Source organism: Synchiropus splendidus, chromosome 14 (assembly GCF_027744825.2).
Source record: "Synchiropus splendidus isolate RoL2022-P1 chromosome 14, RoL_Sspl_1.0, whole genome shotgun sequence".
Classification (NCBI taxonomy): domain Eukaryota; kingdom Metazoa; phylum Chordata; class Actinopteri; order Syngnathiformes; family Callionymidae; genus Synchiropus; species Synchiropus splendidus.
The window spans coordinates 7020100-7044609 of record NC_071347.1 but is presented as its reverse complement, the minus strand read 5'-3'; the positions used below and the strand labels follow the sequence as shown (position 1 = coordinate 7044609).

Below are 24510 nucleotides of genomic sequence, written 5' to 3'. Positions count from 1 at the left end.
AAACCCATATCAGATTTGCTATCCACAGCTCAGTCATTCACACGGATTAGTTACGTAACAACAGAGAAGCATCGAGACCACAGACTTCCATCTGATTAATTATCTCATTCATCACTCACATATTTTGCCATTTTACTTTGAGGTTTGCCGAAAGCTAAAGAAGCTTATCACATCAGCTCCACATCAAAAAGCTCTATTCTCCCCGACACACTGTTAATGTGTTTGTCCCATTCATGAGCCTTCTCCACCCACCAGGCAATATCCAACCGTAAAATTATGAGCTGCTCTGTTTGCGATATTCTAATACACATGACATTTAAAACCGACTTTTCACGAGAGACAACAACACCGCTTGGCATGCTGGGACTCACAGAAGAACTATTAACAACAAAAATAAAAATCTGATCTAATGGGAATAGAAATAAACTGCTTATTTCATCATCTTTGACGTTTCAGTTAAAATCGCAGCAGGTGTCACAGCTCTTCTCACAGTGCCATCACCGTTGAACCCCTCCTCCGCTCAAGACCACAACATTCTCAAATCACCTGTCACACTAAGCTCATGTCACCCCTCTCATAATACAACTCAAATCTCTCACACTTTCATTTTGGCCCTGGACCTTATCGCACATCATCGAGTAATCCTGTCACCACTGCCCAGGCACTGGCGTTATTCAACACCAAACCCTCAAGTCACAGATGTAAACATCTCGACCAATTTGAGTCGTAAATAGCATTCAGTTGTCGGGAAGTCTCAAAGCACGTATCCAATCAGAGCAAGAAATGAACCTTCTTATTCCAGTCCATGTTTATGTTTAAGGTTCCAAGAAACAGAATTATCTTCTCAAGCTATTGCTGACATTTTAACATAGATTCATTGCATAAGACTAGTGTCTTATTCCAGTTACAGTGCATTACAATTTTGGCACTATTTTAACTATCTATTCTATGTAACATGTGCTCAAAGGTCAAGTTAAATTAACTGACTACACCCCCCACATATTACTAAAAGCTTATTATTGCAAAAATTATTGAAAACCCTCAATGGAGTGACCCAGGTGAAATACACAAATCCCAATGTTCTCCTGCTGTTATGATGACAGGAGGACAATGGAGCTATTGGGCGGACGACTGTGCGACAGCAAGGTACCTAACTGCACCTTGTAACCGCGTGTACATCCCATATTACAAACTTTGGATTCACATCAAGACAATTTCTGAATGAAATCTAAATGAAATGGCTGTCACCATCTGTTCCCTACTCGCAGTGGCTCAGAGTCGTTTCTGTGACTAGCATCACATGACTCTCCTCTTCCTGCTCCTGTCAGTCGTTTGGCTTCCCTTTCTTCGCCAATCTAAATATGAGAACACCACCATGTCGTCTTCATGACTGTGAACAGCCAATTGAGCTCCAAAATATAGCGAGTGAAATGAGTGTCTAAAATTGGTAAAGACAACCAGCATGTGCTGCTGGGTAGGGCAGAGTCACACACTAGGGGGAATTCACAAGGGGTCAGTTTAATTCAAGTGTGTGTGCAATTGAAACTGAACCACTGAGAGCAAGTGATGGGTTGATGAGGTTTCACGAAACAGTGTCCTGATTTTCAGCGTCCACCAGATGGCGCTGTCTGCTGTAAATTGTTTGGATTTGAACAGCTAGTTCAATGAAACCTCTCATCTTTTCTAAACCAAGAGCACCATCTACTGGCCTCTGACAATGAGCACACTGCTTCATCAACCCTGCAATACTGTTTCATGATGCCTCATTTGCACATCACTTTCTGAGTACCCCTCTCACAAGAATTCTCCCAAGGGGTCCAAGACCCTCCAACCCCCTGCCATTTGTACTGTCAGTAACTATTCAAACGCTTGAAATGTGCTCTGAAGTTATGTGCAAGTAGGTAGTACAATGTACATGTAATAGAATAACAGAATTGACTACTTCTTCTCATGAATTCTCCAAGTACTCTGTGAAAGGACTCATAAGCACACTGTCTTTTTGTGCTTCCTTTTGTTTGATTTTTCTTGTTAAATGATGAAAGTTGTGCGTGTAGGGCAGGCAATAATCCAGAGAGCCCTTTAAATGAGCCGATAGCTTGCAAATGACTCATAGCGCTGGAGGGGAGTTTCATGGATTGTTAGTGATTCTGTTCCTTGAACTCTTTATTTACAGAAGTTGGTGGTGCAGTCTCGGAATCTTGGTTAACAATTTCCTGAGTGTGGTCTCACGCCTCGATAAATGGAATAAATCATTGCATTACAATGAGTGAATGGCACTCTAGATGAGTGCAAAGACGCTTCAAGAGCAGCGTTTGTTCTCTTACAGACCTTCTTGGTGCTACAACGACAAATACTTCACACACACACTCATACATACTTCAGTTACTTCACCGGTAAGTTACAGTTGAGAGTCAATCTCATGACGATAAAGACATCTTGATAACGGATTTTCAAAAGTGACGCTAACAAACTGAACAGAATCCACTTAATACCTTGTCGTACGTTTCAAGAAACTGATGAAAAGGCATTATGGGCATCTGCATACCAATCTCATTGACCAGACCAGACCAGCCTTTCTCATCTGTATGCAAATGAGGAGCATGTAAATAAGCCTTGCACGAGTCGACGAGGAGATTCGGAGCTTGGCTTTATCATGTGTACACTGTTTGATCCGCTGATCTTTTGGCACATCTACACATCCCATATCTCAAGATAGGACACAGTCACACAATATTTCCCTTTCCACTCGAGCTCCCCATGCTATTAGATTGGAGGGAAGTGAAGCCAGGCGGAGCAAATGCTCCACTAACAACAATGAAATTGAGGTGATGTGTTTTCTCACATATCATCTTATTTCTTAATGCGGTAATGCTGCATTCATTCTGAGTAACTTTAATCTTGTTCCAGAAAATTCCATTAATCTTCGACGGGGGCTCGTGATACAAAGAGGAGGACAAAAAATGCTGAGCGCTGGGAAATACACCAGTGCCATATTTTACATCCCCACACTACGTTGCACAACTGCAGAGGCTGCGAGTCCATTCCTCTGTCTAATGCAGCACATTCGGAGTGAATTAATAAAAATTCCCGTGCGGCAGCAGCGTGTTATTGGTGCCGCTCCTGAGACAGGTTGTCAAAGGAATCGAATGAAAAGGAAGGACACCCATTTTGTCCTTGCCATATAGATTATTTATCAATCCGGCCAGTCGCAGTGACGCGTGTCTGCTTCCAGAGTCCGTTCACACACACAATATCCCCACATCAACCTAGCAGCTGGCCCTAATCTGTTTTTCAGTTCAGGGTTGAGTGACCAGAAATGCAATATCTTTACGACATTGTTTTATTCAACAGGACTTATAGCCGCGCACTAAAATGCAATATGGGGGCTGCAAATGAAATCTTTCAATCTATAGTAAAACAAATATATATGGTGCTGTAAATCTGTGATAAATGAACGCAGGCGTGAACAAAACGATGAGAGTAAAAATGGAAAGAACCGCAAGGCTTGCACGTTTTCAACTTGTCAATAAAACTCGCACCATTAACCAGATTCTGATGATTAAAGCTCAAAATATCACATTGTGGACACTTCCTCAGAGGCATGTGCTCTTAACTCAACAATTTCAACAATTTGTCAAGCTTTCTATCATGTGACGCGCTGCCCACAGTATCAAGTGGCGCTTCATTTGGAAACCTGATGCGTCAACACTGACTTCAGCGTCAACATAGGAGCAGAGGACTCTTGAATGTAGTCGCTATTTAACGCCAAGAGTACCCAATGGATTGTGTTTTCAAGGGGCAGGTGAAAGGTTTAGTGGTGCCATGTTCCCTTCCTCCATGTCTGTATTGTTATTGTAATGTCCGCGTCTTTTGCATGCTTTTATTCTTGTGATTCCCGGTTGTTCCTTCGTTTCCTTTTCCTGTTCTCTCTCCAGCTTTCCGAGCGACACAGCTGGCATGCATTTGATCATCAGACTTTCCACGGATATCAACTCCTCGACACCAGCTCGTGTCGCCAGATGGTTTCTTTGCGTTCCTCATGGTAAACTCTACCAAGACCTCTCTCTTGTCTAAGCTACCTGTAATATACTGATTTCCTTTTCAGCCGCTTCCTTAGTTCTCAATTCTTCTCGCTTTGTCTCTGCTTTCATTTTCAATCTATGGTAGATTTCCGCGTGTGAGTATTTTGTAGATCTCACTTTTTCTTTTCTCATTGATATAGTTATTTCCTCGTGTGTGTGTTTTATGTAAATTGTGCCTCGCGAGTATCTTCCGAGTGTGTTTGTGTTCTCCCCGTTTTATTAGGCTTGATTATAATTCGCCTCTCTTTCGTGCAATTCCCGGTCCGTGTTCTGGTTCCGGCACCTTTTGTTCATCGTTCCTGTTCGTCTGTGCAAAACCTCGTCTTGTTCATTAAATTGTTGATTTAACCTCGTCTCCGTGCCTTCTGTCATCCAGCACACATTGCACCTGGGTCTAACCTTCAGACAGCCATGACAAATAGAGTATTCCACGAAAGGCAACTTCCCATATGTTCATATGTTTCCTAAAGCCCCTGCATTGTGCTCCTTTCATAGAATAAACCAATTAAGATAGCTTAACTCGCAGAGCTCTGATCTAGAAACCGTCTTCGTACCTGTGGCTAGAAACTAGTAATGAGCAGATGAGGTATCACGAAACAGTATTGCAGGCTTGATGAAAAAGTGTCCAAATTATAAGAGGCTGCTAGATGGCGCTCTTGGTTTAGAAATGATGTGAGGTTTCATTGAATTAGTTGTCCAAATGTTTCACTTGAGACAGTGCCATCTAGTGGACTCAGTGAATCAGGACACTGCTTCATGAAACCACATCAACCTTTTGATACTGTGTCGTGAAACCTCATCTACACTTTACGACTGGAAACCCTTTCCAAACAAGACCCGCAACAGGAGTGATGGTGAAACCAAAAAGCATCTTTTTCATTTCATCAAAAAGATAACTTTGCACATTCCAAAAAAAAATGTTTTTTGAAAGTCTATAATGACTGTGAAGCTTTCTTAGTTTATTGAATTTAATATACATTTGAACATGATGTCGGTGTTCTAATAATAATTCTTCTTTCAGTTTTCAAAATGTGTTTGAAAGTCTGTTTGCAAGTGCATCCCATTATGCGAGGAGCAGTTTCACGTTTTACGATGGCAGTCGGGGCCATCTCAAATCAGAATCTGACGTCTTTGCAGTCAGAGGATAATAAACCTGTCAAATACGTGTGTATCTTTGAAGCCCTGACTGGTAAATAAATTGCTAATAAGAAAAGTTTTTTTTTTTCTTTTCAGTGGAACAGATGAAGCAAACGTGGTGTTTGATGTGGATTCCACAGCTTATCTAACTCACTGTCACGCTCAGCAGTGTGATCCTTCTATTTATAGATATTGTCTCTAAAATGTGCGGTAAAAGCTTAGTTGTGTGAGTGACTGTTTACCGGATGAAAGAATAGCCATCAATGACAGTATCATAAATCCAACAACACATGGTAAGCTCAAATAAAAAAAAAAAAAAAAGTCTTTGTGCCTCATCTAAAGGTAATCTATTTTTTCAAATGTTTACTTTCAGAATCAACAGCTGCAACTTTATGAGAGGAAGAGTGGGGGGAACACATTGCACTTGTTGCAGCCATTTTTGTTTTGATGCGGGAGCAAGATGAGGCTACTACTGGTGTGATCAAGGCACTATGTCTTCTTGAGCATTGTTTTGTTGGGCTTCGTTTGCTTAGGGTCGGATCAGAGCCGACCCTTCCCACCCTGGTCATGGACTGTTTGTTCCTCTTCCCTCGGGCAGGAGGCTACGGTCGATCCAGACCAGAACCTCCCGTCACAGGAGCAGCTTCTTCCCCTCGGCCGTCTGACTGGTGAATTCGTGATCAGCCTTTGTTATTTTATTTTATTTTATTTTATTTATTTTGATGACAGCACTTTATTCCGAAGCAAGCCAATGGCTTGGATTAGCAACTGGATGTTCCAAGTTCGCCTTTCGAGCTCTTCTTGGCAAATCTAGAATCATAATTTGGTTCAATTTTTTTTGAAACCTTGAATACATCAAGTGAATCATACAGTCCCCATGTGTTGTCTTCTTTGTTGCTTGTCATGTGACATGGTCTCTTCGAGCAGAGCCGGACCTTTAAATTGATAGTTTTCTGTTCCCTTGAACACACCATGGGGATGTTACTATGACATTGTCCTTATCACAAAATGCATCATATTTGCTGAGATTTAATCTGCTCTGTTTCAGCGATATTGTTGTGTATGTTTATTTATTTATTTTTTTTCCTGTTGCAAGTAATTACTCGAGATCCTGAAATGGAGGAAGGCAGGAGATTGAGGGCGCAGGGTGAGGAGCCGATGTCTGGAAGGCAATCCGAGTTATTTCCAACAGATACTGTTACCAAGAATAGAACATTGCAGTAATTGGCTCAGAGAAAAGGATATTGTAGTCATCATGTTTTAGAAATGATAAAATCCTAATCTGCTTGTTTGTAACCTCCTGAGTGCAGTTGAAGACTCTGCAGCGATTTGCATTTCCAAAATGGTCTTTCTGGGAAGAGGCATCAGTGTCAAGCTCCCCTCATTAAGCCACCTGTCACTTCAGGACCGCTTTACGAACACGACACCTTTCCTTGTTAACAAACGACTGGGATGGCGCCGATCGGAGAGCAGTCACACTCGCCCGTCTCATAACGGTGGTTTGATTTTCATCATCCTCGCAGACAAGTCTAAACAAATCTCACACACCCACAGCGCTGCATAATCGAACCAATGGTCTCAAGTTAGTGGGGAAAAACAGTGAAAATCCACTGTATTGTACTGGCCCCGGGTGACATGGGAGCCACATGAGCTCATCATCTCTGGTTATCTCTTGGGTGCAGATAGCGGCGCGTGTGCACGAGATGGCTTCCAATTGGTTTTAATTAAAAGCCCCTGAAAGTGGGGGAATCAAACAGCAGAAACTTTAATGGCCTTTTTAATATCAGACATGAGCGAGCAGGGTTGACGTGTCAAGCTAGTGAGCCTCATAATGGTTACACTTAGGCTGCTTTATGGACCTCACGCTGACCCAGCTGTACGTTAACCTTGCCTTCCTGGTCGTATAAATCCCACGCTGAGGGTTTTATAGGACTCACATGTCAGACCCTTGTGCTGCTACCTGATGGGTGGAGCGGCCACAAACAGCCAAACAACATGGTGATAAATTCTGCTGAGTGACTGAAACGGACCACTGCGTTTTTTACAGTGAGAATGACGGAGGTCAGCTTATTAACTTAGGCCTCCAACCCTGCTCGGAAACTGCACTGTTGTTGGAAAGAATTTAAATGTTTAAGTGAAAGGGAGAAATACCTGCTTGACCTCAATGGGGTCTGAACAAGCATCAAGTACTACAAGATATGAAGCATTCATCATGTGTACAACTGTTGAAAGGAGGACACTGGTGGTTTGTGGATTTGAGCGGTGGTGTCATGTCGGTATCCAGAGGAGCGCGTGTCTGTACGGCACTCTACAGCCAACACCCCCCCCCCTCCCTCGACCCATCTATCCCCTCGTGGGTTGCGCTTGACTTCCGCCGTTTTCACAGCTGCTCTCGGCAGTGCACTCCATTACACCTTAAATCACTTAAAAGATCTGAAGCACCAAAAAAAAGTCCCCGTGAAGCTAATTCACCCTGACTGTGGGGATAATCTGGAAAAAAAACAAGTGCAAGCAAACAGCAGCGTCGGATTCCAATCTCATAAAGGCCAACGCTATCTTTATATTCCACTGTTTGTGCATTCAATCGCCCATATTAAAAACAAAATTACACCTCCCAACATTGATGCGTTTATCAAGCATATTGCAAAACACAATATCCCAGATAGGAATCTCATATTTTCTACCCAGGAGCGTTATGACTCGGGCTGATGTTGGTTATCCGAGGAGCCGCAAAGATTATACTCAATAAATAAAGCAGGATAAGTGGGTCTTGTCCTGCATTTGGTGGCACCGAGCCGTAGACACAGAGGCGTGACACGCAGCTGCACACTGCTATTGATTCTCCGCTGGTCTCCAGGCACCCTTTCCTCTTCATTCAGGCTGCCTGCCAAGTGCCTCTGAACAGGAACCCCTGCTCTCCCAATGTCTGCACGTCTGCTTAAGCACAATCAATGGCCCATCAGCAGGGGAGAGAACACACACCGCACTCTTTGCCGGCACTGCTGGTGAGTCAGGGAAAATTGAAAATATATGTAGTGGAAAGGCATCATGATACCATGCAGACATTAGGCATCATTGACTATCGGACGGAAATCAAAGGCTCTTAAAGAGCCCGACGTTGGTTCCAAGCAGAGGAGCAGCCGCTGGTCTTTAAAGCTCTAAAGCTGTGTTGGTGAGATTTACATTTATGGCTCCTCAGGTCCCTCTACAGGAGGGGAAGTGCTTTAACTTGTTTTATAAACCATTAGGAGAGTTCTAAGACTCTAAGATACATCGGAAAAACCATATCCAGCCATCCTCACAGTGTCAAGGGCGGGTCATCAGGGCAGATCCCAAATCCCTTTCTACCAACACCTCCTCAAACTCTTCAAGGGAAGAATGAGAGCTCTTTAACTGCCTTCCGGCCGCATCACGGCCAAGCCGCCTAAACTGGCATGTATTGATGAAGACCACTGGCTTTAGATTTACGCTTCTTACTGACTAACAAATTCCTCACCCAACTGGAGAAGGTAGTTCATAGAAAATGTATTTTGGCCTCATATCTCAATGATGATTTCTAAAATTTCAACTTTTTAATGGTGAATACAATATTAATGTCTTGTGCTAGCTATGAATTCACTAATGCCTCCAAACAAAGACTATTTTTCGGCCTTGAAACCACCATGAATGTCATCCCATCATCTCTCCAATGGCATAACAAATTGTTACTGAAGTGGATTTTCCATGGTGATTGTTTATGTGGAGGTGTTTCCTTCAGTGCGTAAATGTCTTGTTGGGGGGTGTTTGGAAGGTGTGGTGCACAGAAGATGAAAGGAAGCTCTCACTGAAGTATATCGTATGTCACTTGGCATTTATTGCCCCGTGGCCCTCCTCTTTACTGATGGTAGCGTGACTGACCCATGTACGAAGTGGCACATAGCTCTATATAGAAGAAAAGGAGGACCATCCCATAGCTAACCCTAACCCCAACCTCTTGTCTCTCTCTCTGGGTCAGGATGTGCAGAACATGGCCACTATCGAAACCCTAATGGAGGGTGTGGGAAGCCGGTCCTCAGAGTGCCAGGGTGGTGCAGTTTTTTGTTCCAGCCGATCAAGCACACGCAGTTTAACCAAAGAGGTTTCACCTGAACAAGCAACATCAGACTGAAAACCAACAGGTTACAAGATGAAAAGGTGTCTTTTGATTGGTTCCTCCCACATTTTAGTAATATTTACAGAAATAAATTAGTTAAATGCAACGTTTTAATGGGGACAAGTTAAGGAGATTTGACACAAACCATTATGTTGAACTTAGGTGTGATCGGAATATATTTTCTATAAAGTGCTTTATTATAAAAGTGCCCTCTGTCGGAATATTGACTCTATCTACACGACCAGAGCAAATAAATGAAAAAATGAAGCACCATACAAATGTGGTGACTCAGTGTGATAAACACTGCATTCTGTAGTTCCAAAACTCACAAAAATCATTTGACTTAACACAGTGAGTGGCTATCTAAATCTCATGAAAAATATTTTCCACGTCACTTTTCTTATAACCAGTTGTTGTGAACATCAAGCTTTGTCATCATAGATTATGTTGAGCCAGTGGTTTCACAGTTTCAACACAGACAAACGTTGAGTAGGCAGAAATATGCCACTCTCTTCAACCCAATTTGAGTTGTGTAGTCCACTACCGGGGCGATAAGGTAGCTCTGCAGGAAAAACAGTTCCAATACTGCGCTTAATAGAGGAACCAAAGAAGTGCTTTGAAGCTTCTGTCAAAATGCTGCCTTGTGCTGCTTCAGAAAGTATCTTTGCCTGTTAAAACTCATACTTAAAACACTATTTGCCAGATCAATCATCCTCCAAGTTGGACTCTCACACAAACCATTGTTTAGTTTTGAAATTCACAGTTGGCAGGTGGGAATGAGCTTATACTTTCATTACATCTGTGACACAGTGACAACCATTATACAACCCTGCAGCCAGCAACTTTGAGATATGTATTTTAAAAGCACACCTCAGGACAATGATGGATCACTAGCACGAGCCGACTTTGTCTTTCAGTGAGAGCCATTCAGCCTCACCAGCGGTGGTCCGCGACGCAGCATCCTGCACCACTGCAAGGCTTGTGAGTCCATCAACTCAGGGCTGTCACGGTCCACAATGGAGTGAAAGAGACGTAGCCATTACAGAGGACGTTTCGCTTTTGTTTCCATGCGTCACACCATCTTCTTCAAATCTATCTAAGGCAACACAAAGGGGATCCCGAGATGAATACGCCGATGTCTTTCTTTTTCCCCAAAGCTAAACAACATGCACTCTTACACAACTCATCTTTCATCGGCGCCTTGCATCTGCATCGGAGGTGGCAGCTCTCATCACTGCCTCGTGAAATAGCATCCTCATTGTCATTTTGAGGATGGCTGCTGGTTCGACCAGTATTGACTGGAAACAGTGGTGAGCATTGTTTGTGATTAAGAAAACAGCGACTAAACTAATGTGGTGCTGCTGCAGCAGAAACACAGATGAGTTAGAGGAGTGCATCCCTGCGGTTTTAATAAGCCCAATATGAAGAAAAAAGTTTCTCAAAACAAGCACGTTGAACCTGTTTACAGACCACACTGAATCCCACGCACAGCCAGTGGCGACTTATTTCCCACTGTTTGATCTGTGACAGTGTGGCTTTCAAATTAAAAGAAATTATTTCCACTGCTCCGCCTTTCTCTCTTATTAATGAGGGGAGAGAGTGTCAGGGTTTCAGCGGCGTGTTCACTGGCTGCACGCATCCGCGATATGAAAGATGCAGGGGGATATTTTTAAACACATTAACAGTGGTCTAATTATAGCGTCTGCTCATATAGTGTTGAAACAGTCCGATACATGTGAAGTGTGGACAGTTTGCAGCAGGCCCCAGAAAAGAAAACAGGAACAATGAGAGTCATAGTCATCGCCAGCGCAGAGCTGCTGAGCACTTGAGTGCTCTCATCAATACAAATTAATTTGATGTAATCATCTTAAGAGTGGTTAATTATTTTATGCTACATCAGCAGCTCTCAGCGAGGCAGGGATCGCTCATGCAGGAGTGGTGAAATATTTACCGTACAGGACGGGACAGAAGAGGTGGGCGGGAACGTGCGGGATGTTGCTGGGAGTTCAATCTGGCAGAATAATTGAATCAGGGTTCGCGGCCACTTTAAAGCGTCCGTGTGCTTGATCTAGAACTGTCTCCCTTTGTGTCATGTGAGTTCATCCTCCAATTGGTTTGTAATAACTCACACACCGCACTTGATAATGAAGGTCAGAATGTTGCGCAGAGGCGTCAAACTCCATCAGACGTGGCTAAAAACGTCTCCGGATTAGCGCTTATTATTAGGTTTTATGAAACTGACCAGGGTCAACAAGGAGTGCGAATTAAAACCTTCGCCTCCAGTTATGCCATCAGATGTTACCGCAGTTCAATTTGACCTATGCAGTTAGAGTGGTGGACATTTTTCAATTATGTCGCAGTTTGACGTGCCTAATATATATGACCCTGAAACAGGCTTCCTGCAGTAAGTGGCCGCTCTAAAATGCGCGAAAGAAAACAGTAATAATTAGTTCAGACTCACGCATAAACAGCATTTTCAAGTAGATGCCGCAGTGATCACTTAATTTGGACCTACTGAAGTGAATGTATTAAAGGTTGTTATTTTGTTATTAGCATCGGTGAGTCACAGCTTTCACACAGACATGGTTTGCCTATAATTATGGTTGATATTTAACCATTTGGAATGTATTCATTAGGACACATTAAAACAGGCGGAGATTCGACGGTAATGTTAAACAGTTTGTTGGCATTTGGTTGTTCATAAATGGGTTATTTGTGGTTTTAACAATTCATGTCACAATGAAACAATCCTAACTGACAACTTGCGTGTGGTCACCTCCAACTGTCATCTCTTTCATCCCAGGTTTACACCTACTGATTTCACTATGGTTGTGCATATATACAGTATATACTTACCCACATATTTATGTGTATTCCATTGCCTTCTTGCTACTATTATTATTATTATTGGATTTCTTTCATATTCTTTTCAACGTCCATTTATCCTGGCATGGAAAATGCAAATTTTCAAAACAGACAACAACAGAAATTGTCCTTGCATGTTAGGTATGTTAATAAACCAGGTGAATAAAGCTGTTTCTGATGTCGCTGCACACATATAGTCCTTTGTATCTCCTCTATAAATTAGAATGGTTGCACTTTAGATGAGGGATCTTATATTTCCATCAATAAAACGTGTTTTCGTCTATTAGCAACATACTAGCCTGCTGTTCATTCGTACCTGAAGACCATATTGTGACCTGGAATAGTCACTGAAAGCCTACTCTTATTAGCAGTAAATAAGCATGTAATTATCTTACAGATTTAACTTTTCATTGTCACTGATTGCTGCAGACTGGGAAGCCAATGTAAAAGTGGCACCAACCCATTTGGATCGTGGTCACAATGTTGTGGCAGATCATTTTTAAAAAGAACACACTGCTGGCAGATGCTGCTGCGGTGCTTTCAATAGCAGATAAGATTTTTTTTTTTTTGATCCACTCATATAGACATTTTCAAATTCACTTTTGTGTCGACACGACAAAGGTAACAGCAGGCTCGTTAATAAACTATTAAGTCGGGTCATGAAATGGTCATGGACAGCGTTATTTTTCTAAACGTGCCTTTCTGAAGTCTCACTCGGCGCAGAGATGAGGCGGAGGATGGAGAAGCGCAGCGCTCATTGACAGGCAGTGAATGCAGCACAGCCGAGTCCTCTGATTGGCTGAGCGGCGCACGCGCCAGCTCCGTGTCAATCAACGCACACCTGTGGCCGCAGTGCAATTAGCGCCATCGCTGACCGGAGACCAGCTAATTGGGTCCTGGGTCGCTTAGCAACTCGCTAAACGAACTTCCCCATGAGAAAACAAGACAAAGGAAATATGTTGTTTTTTTTTGCCATGAACCGTTAATTCACGCCTCAGATATGTCAATACACGAGGCTCGTTAGGCGGGAATCGATGCGCCGAGGAGGACTTACGGACGGAGGCAGGCACCTACCCGAGCGTTGTCATGGTGACGATGGTGTACCAGAAGGCCGCGGGGATACTGGTGAACTTGCTGGCCGAGGAGCCTTTCTCCGCGTAAAACATGACCGTGGCGAAGATGATGATGGCCATGGTGAGGGAGAAGAGCAGGAAGCCCAGCTCGGAGGCGCAGCTCTTCAAGGTGTAGCCCAGGATGCGCAGACCCGCCGAGTGCCGGGAGAACTTGAAAATCCGAAACACCCGGAAGACTCGCAGCGTGACGAAGGCGCCGCTCACCTGGTCGTTGTCCGTCATCACCAGCCCGATGTAGTAAGGCATGATGGCCACCACGTCGATGACGCTCATCACACTCTTCATGAACTTGTATCTGCTGGGAGCCGCGATCAAGCGCAGGAGATACTCGACGGTGAAGATCATGACGCACGCGGTGTCCAGGCAGAAGAAGGCCAGCGCGTAGCGGTCCCCGCAGGAAACTTCCTTGGACCTGTTGGGCAGGCTCCCGCACGGGACCGTCTCCACCACGTTGGCCATGACCGATATGGCGATGAAGAAGCCGGTGACGTAGTAGAAGACCAGCGCCAAGGTGCTGGTGTGCGGGTTCTCAAAAGCCCGCCACAGGTACTCCCGCACCGTCAGGTTGACCGGCGTGACGTCATTGTTCATGTCCATCTCCTCGTCGTCTTGAAGTCTCTCCGCGTTTTCCCGCCGCCGGTCCTTGTATTCCTCATAACAGCAGTCCCCAATAATCTCAGGGATGATCCCGAAAAACGCCAGCTCCTCGTCGTAGGCGGAGATGCACTCCTGGCGCGGGTAGTGTAGTTTCCCGGTGCGGTAGAAATTCAGGATGTGCCTGAAGATGTCGGGGTCGCGGTCGAAGAAGTACTCGTTGGTCTCCTCGTGGAAGAAGAAGTCGCGCTCGGTGCTGCCCAGCAAAGTGTCCGGGTACCTCTCCAGAGTGGTTCTCCACGTCTGAAACTTGGTGCCGCTCACGTTGAGGATGATGAGTCCGTCCTGGGCTTTCCGCTTGTCTTGCGGCGGGATGGGCATCGGGGTGCTGGCCACGGGCATCCACCCGATGGCCGCCGCTCGCGCGAACGGGAGCCACGCCGCTACACCTGCTGCCATGCTGTGACCTGTTAGAACTGATGCGACCCGGCTCCGGTTTCCACAGCGCTATGAGATGAATTGCATCTGCAGAGGGAACAGATGGAGACACCGCTGTTCACGAATCATGACTATTTCAAATATACACACTACACTTCCAGTCAAGCTGCGCAGTGGAGTGGAGAAACCACATGTGCGTTCTTTGCGGCAAAATACCAACCAGCGCTATGAGAATATAAGTGAGAGGGGGGGAGATAACACCAACCTTAAAATGCCACCTCTTTAAACAGCATCCGCGGGGAGTTTATTAAAAAGATTCCACTCAGATAGTCCACCACCCATCTATCAGCCACTGCAGCCAGACGACGGAGAAAGACCCGAAAAAAAAGCACAATAGCGTCGCATCAACAAGTTAAACAATTCGCTCCGCAGCCTCTCGCGCGAAGAAAAAGTGATGATTTGTCAATTTAGAATGTTACTATCATCCGCAAGGCGACGACGCTCGTTTTGGATTCCTCCCACCCGATGCAGCTACTCCTCAATAAACTCCTGTTCCTCTCGTCTACTGCAAGACCACCCTCCCCCTCCTCACCAGCGAGCCCAGACAGGAGAGAGGAGAGGAGAGGAAATCATATGCGGGCAGAGGAGTGGTCCTCTATCTGCACCCTCAAATTCCTCTGCTGCTGTGAGGGAACCCGTCACCCTGCGATGGCGGGTGAGTCCTCGTGGGGGTCTCTGTCGGAGCCCCGGTCCTAAATGACTCACGCACGTTTTTAGCGACATTAAATCTTTGCATGAATTACTATAAAGGTTTAAGCATATATATATATATATATATATATATATATATATATATATATATATATATATATATATATATATATATATATATATATATATATATATATATATATATATATATATATATATATATATCCGGAAAACATTTCATTTAATCCGTTTTAATTCAACTTATTACATTATAAATAATTTAACTGTAGTATTATTGGACTGTGCCATTACCTAGAAACAAAAGCAGTGCAAACTTGATCAACTTGACAACCATAGTCGACCATCTTGAGCTGTTTTCTGGCTCTACGCTGCCTTGCTGCTGCATTGTCTTATTTCATCATGTGTAGCGAACAGACCAACCATATTCTTTCTACATTCTTTCTACTCATAAGTGGGTGTCAGCGTTCCCATCTGAGAGCGTGGAAAATTTAATTCTTCTTTTTTCTAAACTTCTTTTATAAGCTCTATGAGAAAAGCCTTTTTTTTTTTTTCAGACCCAGCCATGAAAATCAATAAAATAAAAATCAGCATTTGTGTAGTAGTTTCATTAGCACAAACATCAAAATCAAAAAGTCAATATAAGTAAAAAAAAAAAAGTGGAGTAAGGGCTTTTTTCATCCACTCTAAAAATGATCGTAATCATTTCAAATCATTTTTTCTCACAAGAAATATGTTGTCCACTTATATTTGCGTATAGATGATGCTCAATCATCATTCTGCTGTAATTCCTTTCTCTGACGCTATTTAACTGAGTTACGCTGCGAAAGGTCAACGTCAGCAGGCTACACTTCTCTTCTGACATTTTCCAAAACAACCATAATCAATGAAATGTCTCTTGCGGGCGTATTTTCCATAACACAATCAGCCGGGTCTCTGAGGGGGTTCGAGACAGCTGCGTCAACATTGAGGCATGTGTTACACCGTGGACCAAATTTGGATTGGGATACAAACATGAGGACTCACCACGCCACTGGACCGAATGCCTAAAACAGGCGTTTGAATGTAGTACAATACAAGATTGTCCCTGTCAGCATTATTGCCTCAAGATGGCTTAAATGAAGATTTTTTTTTTTTTTTAGCAGAAACATCTGTGCGCTTTCCACATTACAACCAGATGGTGTGTAACTTGATTTTTGTTCATTGCTTCACAACACAGTTTTACAGCTCAACAACCTCAATATCATGGTACTGTTAAAGAGATTAAAAGGTAAAGCTGGATAGCATGTCTTGCGCAAGGTGAAACACCTTGCCACAAACCAACAAGAGGCGATCTGATGTCAACCTCCCTTTGATTTGCTTTTGGTAATGTTTGTGTGGCTTTTTAACATGAACAAGAACAAATGCTCATTGGCGACATGGTGTGCTAGTGGTTAGTCTTCGTCATCTTGGAGAGTGCGTGACGTGGGTTTCCTCCCACAGTGCAGTAACATACATCGCTGAATGGGTGACTCTAAATTGTCCATTGGTGTCAGGCTGGCAACCTGATCAGGGAGTCCCCTGTCTCTCACCCAAAGTTGAGAATATGTGGATGAAAATGGACACATTTTCATCATCATGGTCACTTATACCTGATGCACTGAGTGTGTTGCTCAAACAATGCACACATTGTGTCATTCTGTAGTTTTGGTTTTTGCTCCTCCCTTTCCCCTTTCATGTTTGTCTGAAAGGTGAGGGTCCAGGTTTTGTTCCTCTTTAAATCGCCTCTCTTTTTTGTGTTGTCTCGTTGAGGCTTGTGCAAAATTGTGGTGTGGTGCATTATGCTGATTGTATTTGTGACTGTGTGAGGATGTACGTCTATATATCACTGGTCAAGGCTGTGCCATGTCGCCCTGGACTGAAAGGAGTGAGATAAAGGACAATGAATGAACATGTGCATTGTACTGTTTATCTGTATCCCATAGAGCATGTGTAAAACTCAATGGATGTGGAACATAGGTGGCCAACAAAGTCAGACAATGTGGCCTACAACAGCTTTTATGTGTTGCTGGCTCAAGATTATATCCAGCCCTCTTGTGGTTGCTTGTATTTGTGACACATGAGGACCACATGGTTTGAGTATTTCTGTTGGACAAACTGCTTTGTGGTATGGCAAGAGTATAGACGTCAACACTGAACTTGGACCCTTCAAAAACCAGTTGGAAAGGAACATGGGTGAATGTTTTTTTTTTTTTTTATCACGGAGATGTGTCTCTTGTGTCCTGTTGTGGAGTTGGTGGTGAACCACAGAGATACTTAGTGCTAAAACAAATTGCTAACAAGTAAAATGTAGGTTGATATCACATCTGCTAGTACTGCATAATATACTTTGCAATTTTTGTGCTGCGTTCGCCACAGGGCTTGGACTGTGTTTTAAATTTTGGTGCCCCTGCATCAGAACATTTAATCATAGAAGTACTGGTGGGTGTGAAATTATGTCTTGCATGAGGACTTTATTCAGTGGCATATAGTTTATTATTATTATTATTATTATTATTATTATTATTATTATTATTATTATTATTATTATTATTGTTATTATTATTTCTGTCAATTCCATTCAGCAGCAGCACAGCGAATCAAACCCAGAATGCTGTTGTGATGTCTGGGCTTTCAGCACCATGGACAGCAGTTCAGCAGCTGCTGGTCTCCAGTGGCAGCAGGTTACACGTCTTGGCGTGTTCTACACTGCTTGCAGTAGAACTTGTCTGAGTCAGCTGTGGTTCAGTGTCATGCTCAAGCACACACAGCTGCTGAGCTACAACATAATAGATGGTCTCTCTGACCATTAACCCGACTCCCCTGTCCCGATCTGAAATGAGGTGTAGATCCATTCTCTGCAGTAAATGTACTGCAGCTGTTGCTCTTATCCAAAGTACTGTAATTTGCGAGGAGAGCGTAGAAAAAAGGGGGCTCTGCTCAAGGACAATGGCACTGGATAAGTGAAAAGTGATGGACACGTTCAATGTTGGACAAGTTGAACCTGCAGCCTTCTGCTCTTCAGATCTCCGGCCAGTGCGACTGCACTCGCAGGCAGCGTGTGGCCGCCTCTGGCACTATACCAGAGCTTTTGTTGGATGAATGCACAGGAGTGTCAGTAGTCCTATTAGTGTATGCTGAGCATGTCAGAGTACACTCAGTGTTCAGTTTGAGCAGTCAGGCCCTGGGGCTATGTATTCATCAGGGCATTTAAATATTCCAGCGGTTGCCAAATGGCACCAAACACATGGGTCCCAATGGAGCTGAAAGCTAGACTTGCTGCGAGCTTGTCACATCACAGATAGCAGAACGGTTTTAATTTAAATGGGTCAAAGAGCCTCTTTAGTATTTACATATCTCCCGCTTCATGTAACAGGAGGTAATTTGTCACAATGCCCAACCCCTCTCACACTTGTCTGCTCCAAGTGAGAGGATTGAGGAATTGTTTTAATAGAATGGATGTGAGGGGACATGGGACAAAGCCATCCATGCACACCTTGGCGGCCAAAACGAGAAACACCGCAGGTGGGTTCTTTCATCCATTTATTTTCAGCCATCGATCGATCGCTCGCAAGACCATCTATTACATCATGGATTGTCCAGTTTCACAAGCCACGTCAGTCAAACTTTCCTCAGGCAAGCTGATGTGTCATCTCTCCATCTGTCCACTGTCTCTTGGAGCTGTTGGTCTGAGGCACCCAGAGAAAGTGAGAAGGTGCCATTCGGTATACAAATGGTAAATCAAAGTAAAATATCTGAATATCATTCATTCAAGTTAATACGTTTCAATAAATATGGCGAGTTAGTTTTGTAAATGTTAAAAACAATGAGCATGTTTGTCAGGGTGAGACATCGTTTTAAATAAGGATCGTTCAAATACGTGTGTAGAGTAGGTGCTCCTGTTTGTACCGAGATAATCTATGTTGTGTTTTCTTAGTTGTAAAGGAAAAGCTCTGTAGAAAGCTGCAAGATCAGACTGCATGTGCGTTAGTTTGAACCTTAGGAATCTTTTGTCTTTGTGAGTATTTGGTAAAAAAAAATGTTCGTAAAGTTGTGTTTGTTGAACTCTGAATGTGTTATATTTGTACATTTGTAGTTACGATATCCACGAAACCTCCATAAAACAAGAAAAGCATCCTTTGAGTACGGAGTTTCTTTTCAAGTTTGCTGGCTGTGTATCACGTGTGGTGAGGACAGCACACAGTAGAACAAGTAGAAGTAACATAACATATTCAAATAGGCGGACACATTAGCTACTGCATGTTAACAAGCGGCAGTGGCCTTATAGAAGTAAAGAGTCAAATAAGAATGTCAACATAGCAATATCTTAAACATTCCTGCTATTATTACTGTGACAGACAGCAGTCATTTTTTCATTTCAGTGTTGTGATCTATTTTTGGGTGATGACCAGCTATCATAAGCCAATTCCCTCGCATCAAGCGCCAAGGTCATTTCAGATGATTATTGTTGACACTGACGTTTTAATCACATCAGCTATGTGTTTATGGATTTACCTTGGATAGACGAGTCTGCCTGCATTCTGAACAAGCAAACACCGCACACTGTTACTCAAATGGTGTGATGAAAGCAGAATATGAAATCTGTTATTATGCGGAGAAAGATTGTTTATCTGTGGTTCATAAATTAGAACCTCAACTTTTAGATATAAGATTTGTCTTATTTGACAAAAGCAGGTTATTAATAGCAGTGGCGGGCCATGCATTTTACACTATATATTTATATCTATCTATCTATATCTATATCTATCTATCTATCTATCTATCTATCTCTCTCTCTCTCTCTCTCTCTCTCTCTCTAGAATCAGAATCAGAATCAAATTTATTGCCATGGTCAGTGGGGAGCCCACTGACTAGGAAAGTGCCTTGGAATAAAGTGCAACAAAAAACAAATAAAATAAAATATATATATATATATAAATATATATATATATAATATATATATATATATATATATATATATATATATATATATATATATATATATATATATATATATATATATATATATATATATATATATATATATATATATATATATATATATATATATACGAACGTCCCGGACTTTGAACAAATCAGAGTTCGAACAAAGATTTTGAGATTTTTTTTGCTTCGGATTTCGAACAAAAATCCAGAACTCGAACACCCCCGAAAAAAGCCGGAACAAACATAGCGTGCGAGATCACCACTTTGTTATTGTGTATAACGCAGCCTCTGTATGCAGACGTGTCCCGTTAGCTACATTTACTGACTGTTGAGGTGTAAAACCTTTGCTGTCTCCACACTGGACCGTGGTAGAGTGTCACAGGGGAGGTGCTCGCTCTCCACACCTCAGAGGCTGGAGCGCTCACTCCAGGGTTTGATGTCCTGTTGTGGGCTGGAGCTGGGACAGGGATGAGGCGAGTCTGGGACAGAGAGTTACTTGGTTTATGACTTTGTCACAGCCAAACTGCACAGAAGCGCACATTCAGAGCTGGACACGCACCGGGCACCTCTTCACTTCTGGAGAGACGTCACTCACTCGGCAACCCCTCCCACATGCAGCGGCCACACACATAGAGGAACAGCGCACCTGCAGCAGACACTCTACATTCACTCCTACAAAAGACTATTTTAAGGCTTGGAACACATTATTTCTTTTTCCATTCATTGTAATAGGAAAAGATCGATTCAGATTTTGTACAAATTGCTTCTCGAACGGCCGTCTGGAACGGATTGTGGTCGAGAACCGAGGTACCACTGTATTTATATATGCGTGGCGGAAGCCCTGTTGTACTCTCGTTTGAACAGTCTCAGTTACGTATCAGAAAGACCAGTTTGTCAAGAGCGGCACAAGAAACATGTCAGAGTATCATACTGCTGTGCCAGTGCGCCACATTATTAACATGTTAATGGTGAACAAAATTTATATCTCAAACGTTTGCACTCACCAAGTGCTAAGCCTGCGTTGAGCGCCTGATTGGAAGTGGCGAACTTTCTCCGCCTGGTTATCTCGTCGGTGTAGATGCCGGGGAAATACAGGGGCAGAGAACAGTGTGATACACGCTTGAATGTCTCCAAACATCTGTGGTTTGAGTGCTCTGAAGCTAGTTTGCCCACAAATATCCACATATGTTTAAGCCACAGGCTTCCAAGAGTGAGTCGCGGTTAGTCCTTAAATGGCGGTATGAGTACCCAATTACAGGGCCCGTACAAGTCACGTTCAACGTGAGGCCAGCTAGAAGGCCAAACTGTCCCCAACTTGTGATCTGATGGGCTATCGCAACTATCCATCAACTATATGTGTCGTTTCCTCTGAGGGCACCTGCGCCTGCACTGTTGCTGCTGAAGGCGTTGTACATGACGACACAAGCTAGCTGAATTCTGATTGGATGAAAACTCTAACCTGGAAAAACAACACTGGATATATTATGGCATGAGTATTATATATATATATATATATATATATATATATATATATATATATATATATATATATATATATATATATATATATATATATATATATATATATATATATATATATATATATATATATATATACACTTTTTTGGGCGGGGGGGAAATACATTAAAATGAAATTCACTTTTGTCATAAATATGCTCATGATTTCTGGTGATGTTTGGCCAGCAGAGACGGCCTACAGCATGCCTTTATATTTAACTATTTTGTATTTATCCATCACTCCAGCACCGCAGAACTGACCAGAAATGTGCCAGAGTACGGCTGTTCATATCCTCGCCCGCCTCCTCCGGGTATTGGCTCTTCTTAATCTCGAGTTATTAAGGTTTGTATTTCTGATGTACAAGATTTGGCCAGCCTCAGTGCTTACTTACCACGGAGCCAATTGGATGCAAGATCTGCATCTGTGAAGAAGGAGGGGCTGAGGTGGAGGTAGGTTGTATACTGAGGGCGTGCTGGAAGGTAAAAACAGCTGTACGGTCAATGTGATTTGCAATCCGGACATGGGAGGGAGCGGTTGAATATCCATCTGACTGGGATTAGCCAGATGAACAGGCCATCGTGTCAAGCCCAGATTGACATTATGACCTTTTAAGTTTGATTAAGTTTTTGGGCACTAAACAGATCTCAAAAGTGCTGCATTGGCAGAGCTACATTTCCATCATCAACCTTTAATATATAACCTTATTTCTGCATGGCCAGTGATTGTTGCCAGAGGAGCAAGGTTTTAAAGGGAAAAGCTGTGTGGAGATAAACTATGGTGGCGAACACAAATAATTAAGCATAAAGAGTTGGAAAATGATCCAATTGTTTCAATAGAGAGAAGCAGTGTTGAATGTGACAAACAGTCCAGACACAGTCAGAAGGTATGAGCGGATGTCTGTGCCCTTAAAGAGGGCAGCAGAGGCAAGCAAAGTGCCCATGAAGTATTTGTATTTTCTTTTCTGATCCAATCATGAGATTATCCCTTTTTTTTTTTTTTTTTTGCAATTCGGCCCTAGACATAATCAGGCCAGAGGCCGATTGCTGATATTTTGAATTTAAGCACTGAAGTGACACCAAAGCGTTTGGGATTAGGTTGTATAACAGGATGACTTTTGTGGAGCCATCTGAATTCTGCCTGGTGTTATAAGGTTAAGTCAGCGGTGAAAACAAACACACTTTGAAACAACAACTGAAGCTTTAGACATTGATCCATGCGCTGAAGATCTGAGCAACATCGACTATGTTTTTCATGCGCTGTAAGTAGGCCTGCCGTGGTGTTCCTCTCTGGGGCGGCTACTGCTTTTTACATTTCTATATTTAGTCAAGTTGGGCTCAATGAGTGAGAAGATAAAACAGATGCCTTAATAGTGGAAGAGCATGGGAAGGAAGTTGTTATATCACCCAGGCAGCTAATAAGAGGCTTTGAAGCAACATTCCTGGTAAAATGACTTGTAATTATGTTTCACTGTACATCAACTTTACTGTTATTCTAAGAGGAATCCCGCCTCACTTCTTTAAGGACTGAAACAGCATGACTAGAGCGGCTTCAGCAAATTCTTTTACTTCAATATCTGCAACAGTTTGCTGAGGTTTTTACTTGAATTTTATTCTTGTAAAATTGAAGAAGCGTAGTGAAAGCGCAGGATAATATGTTTGCCATCAGTTTGGTGTAGAGGGAATAAAGAGGGAACCAATTTATTGTGTCACTCTGAACAGTCGTCTGACGACTGCCAGGTCAGGCAGACTCGCCTCACCCAACTAAAGGGGCCCTAAAGACAGGATACAGTATCCAGCCAGTGAATGGGAATCAATCCAATTGCCTCCTGTCCGTCCCCGCTTTTATTTAGCAAGTGACACAACACAGACATTGAAATTTTAAAAGCAATTCCAGGGGCTCAAAAAAGTCAGACGCAAAACAGATATTGAACACGAATACACTGCTACTAAAATATGACTTTTTGTTTCTTCTATTTTCAAGTTTCATGTCGCCTCAGAAGTATACTGTTGCTGCGTTCAATTTGAGGTCGCTCTCCGTGTACATATTAAAATGCTTCCCAAATTTAGATGTTTCTGTTTTGTTTTGAGAGTATGACGATGAAGCCTGCAGTTTATTTCATGACATTCCACTGAGAGCAAAATCCATGAACCCTATTGAAGACAGGTTTCTACAATAACTAATTTGATAAAATCATTTTTATTATTTATTTATTCAGTACTATTAATATTATTATGATGCTGATGCTGATGATTATTATTGTCATTATTTGCTTTTACAGATGATTATAGGTTTTTTTATTTTTACTCACTGTCTGATTATTTCTGTCAACAGATGTTTCCGATATTTGCTGTGTCAAATAGTATTCAAATTATATATGAGAACCATATGGATATCATTCGCTAAAGTAATGATAAGACACATTTCCTTCAGTGAGTATTAATGTGAGGTGAAACTACTTAATGAATAGATTTGAATAACTGTATTATAAAAAAAAAAAACCTTCACTTCCTGTTTTTATGTCCAAGCCACTGTCTCTAAAAAAACATCATGGCAAACTTCAGTACTGTCCTGAGAGCTAGCGTTCACTCTTGCTGACTCCTCAACATCAGAGTCTAACTGACATGGTGGAGGGATTCAAGCATCCCGATCACCCTGGGAGCTATGCTATGCCCAGCTAGCTGCCCCTGCTGGGGTAAAAGACCAGATCAATAGTGGGTCTTTAGGGCTGTTCTTTTAAGAATGGTTTACTTTTGTTGGTCATATCTGTTTTTCGCAAATACAGACGGGGCTCTGTGCAACGTCTGTGTGAGTCATTCGTCTAATCCCAACTCTGTTTCTCTTTGTGTTGAATTTTCTTTTATCCTCATTGTTGTTTTCTGTGCTGGGGTTTGAGAAGATCACAAATGTTGGTTTCTC

General features: G+C 42.6%; 1 protein-coding gene across 2 annotated transcripts in view; it reads right to left on the bottom strand.

Moving 5' to 3' along the window:
- Positions 1-15051, bottom strand: part of LOC128770371 (potassium voltage-gated channel subfamily D member 2-like) — an 82858-nt gene extending 67807 nt beyond the window's left edge. For both annotated transcript variants that reach the window (XM_053884737.1, XM_053884738.1), the window contains exons 1-2: positions 14647-15051; positions 13291-14468 (exon numbers count right to left, since the gene is read on the bottom strand). In XM_053884737.1, coding sequence (XP_053740712.1) covers positions 13291-14402 — 1112 coding nt within the window. In that variant the 5' untranslated portion in view covers positions 14403-14468; positions 14647-15051. The remainder of the gene's footprint in view (positions 1-13290; positions 14469-14646) is intronic.
- Between the last annotated feature and the right edge of the window lie 9459 nt (positions 15052-24510).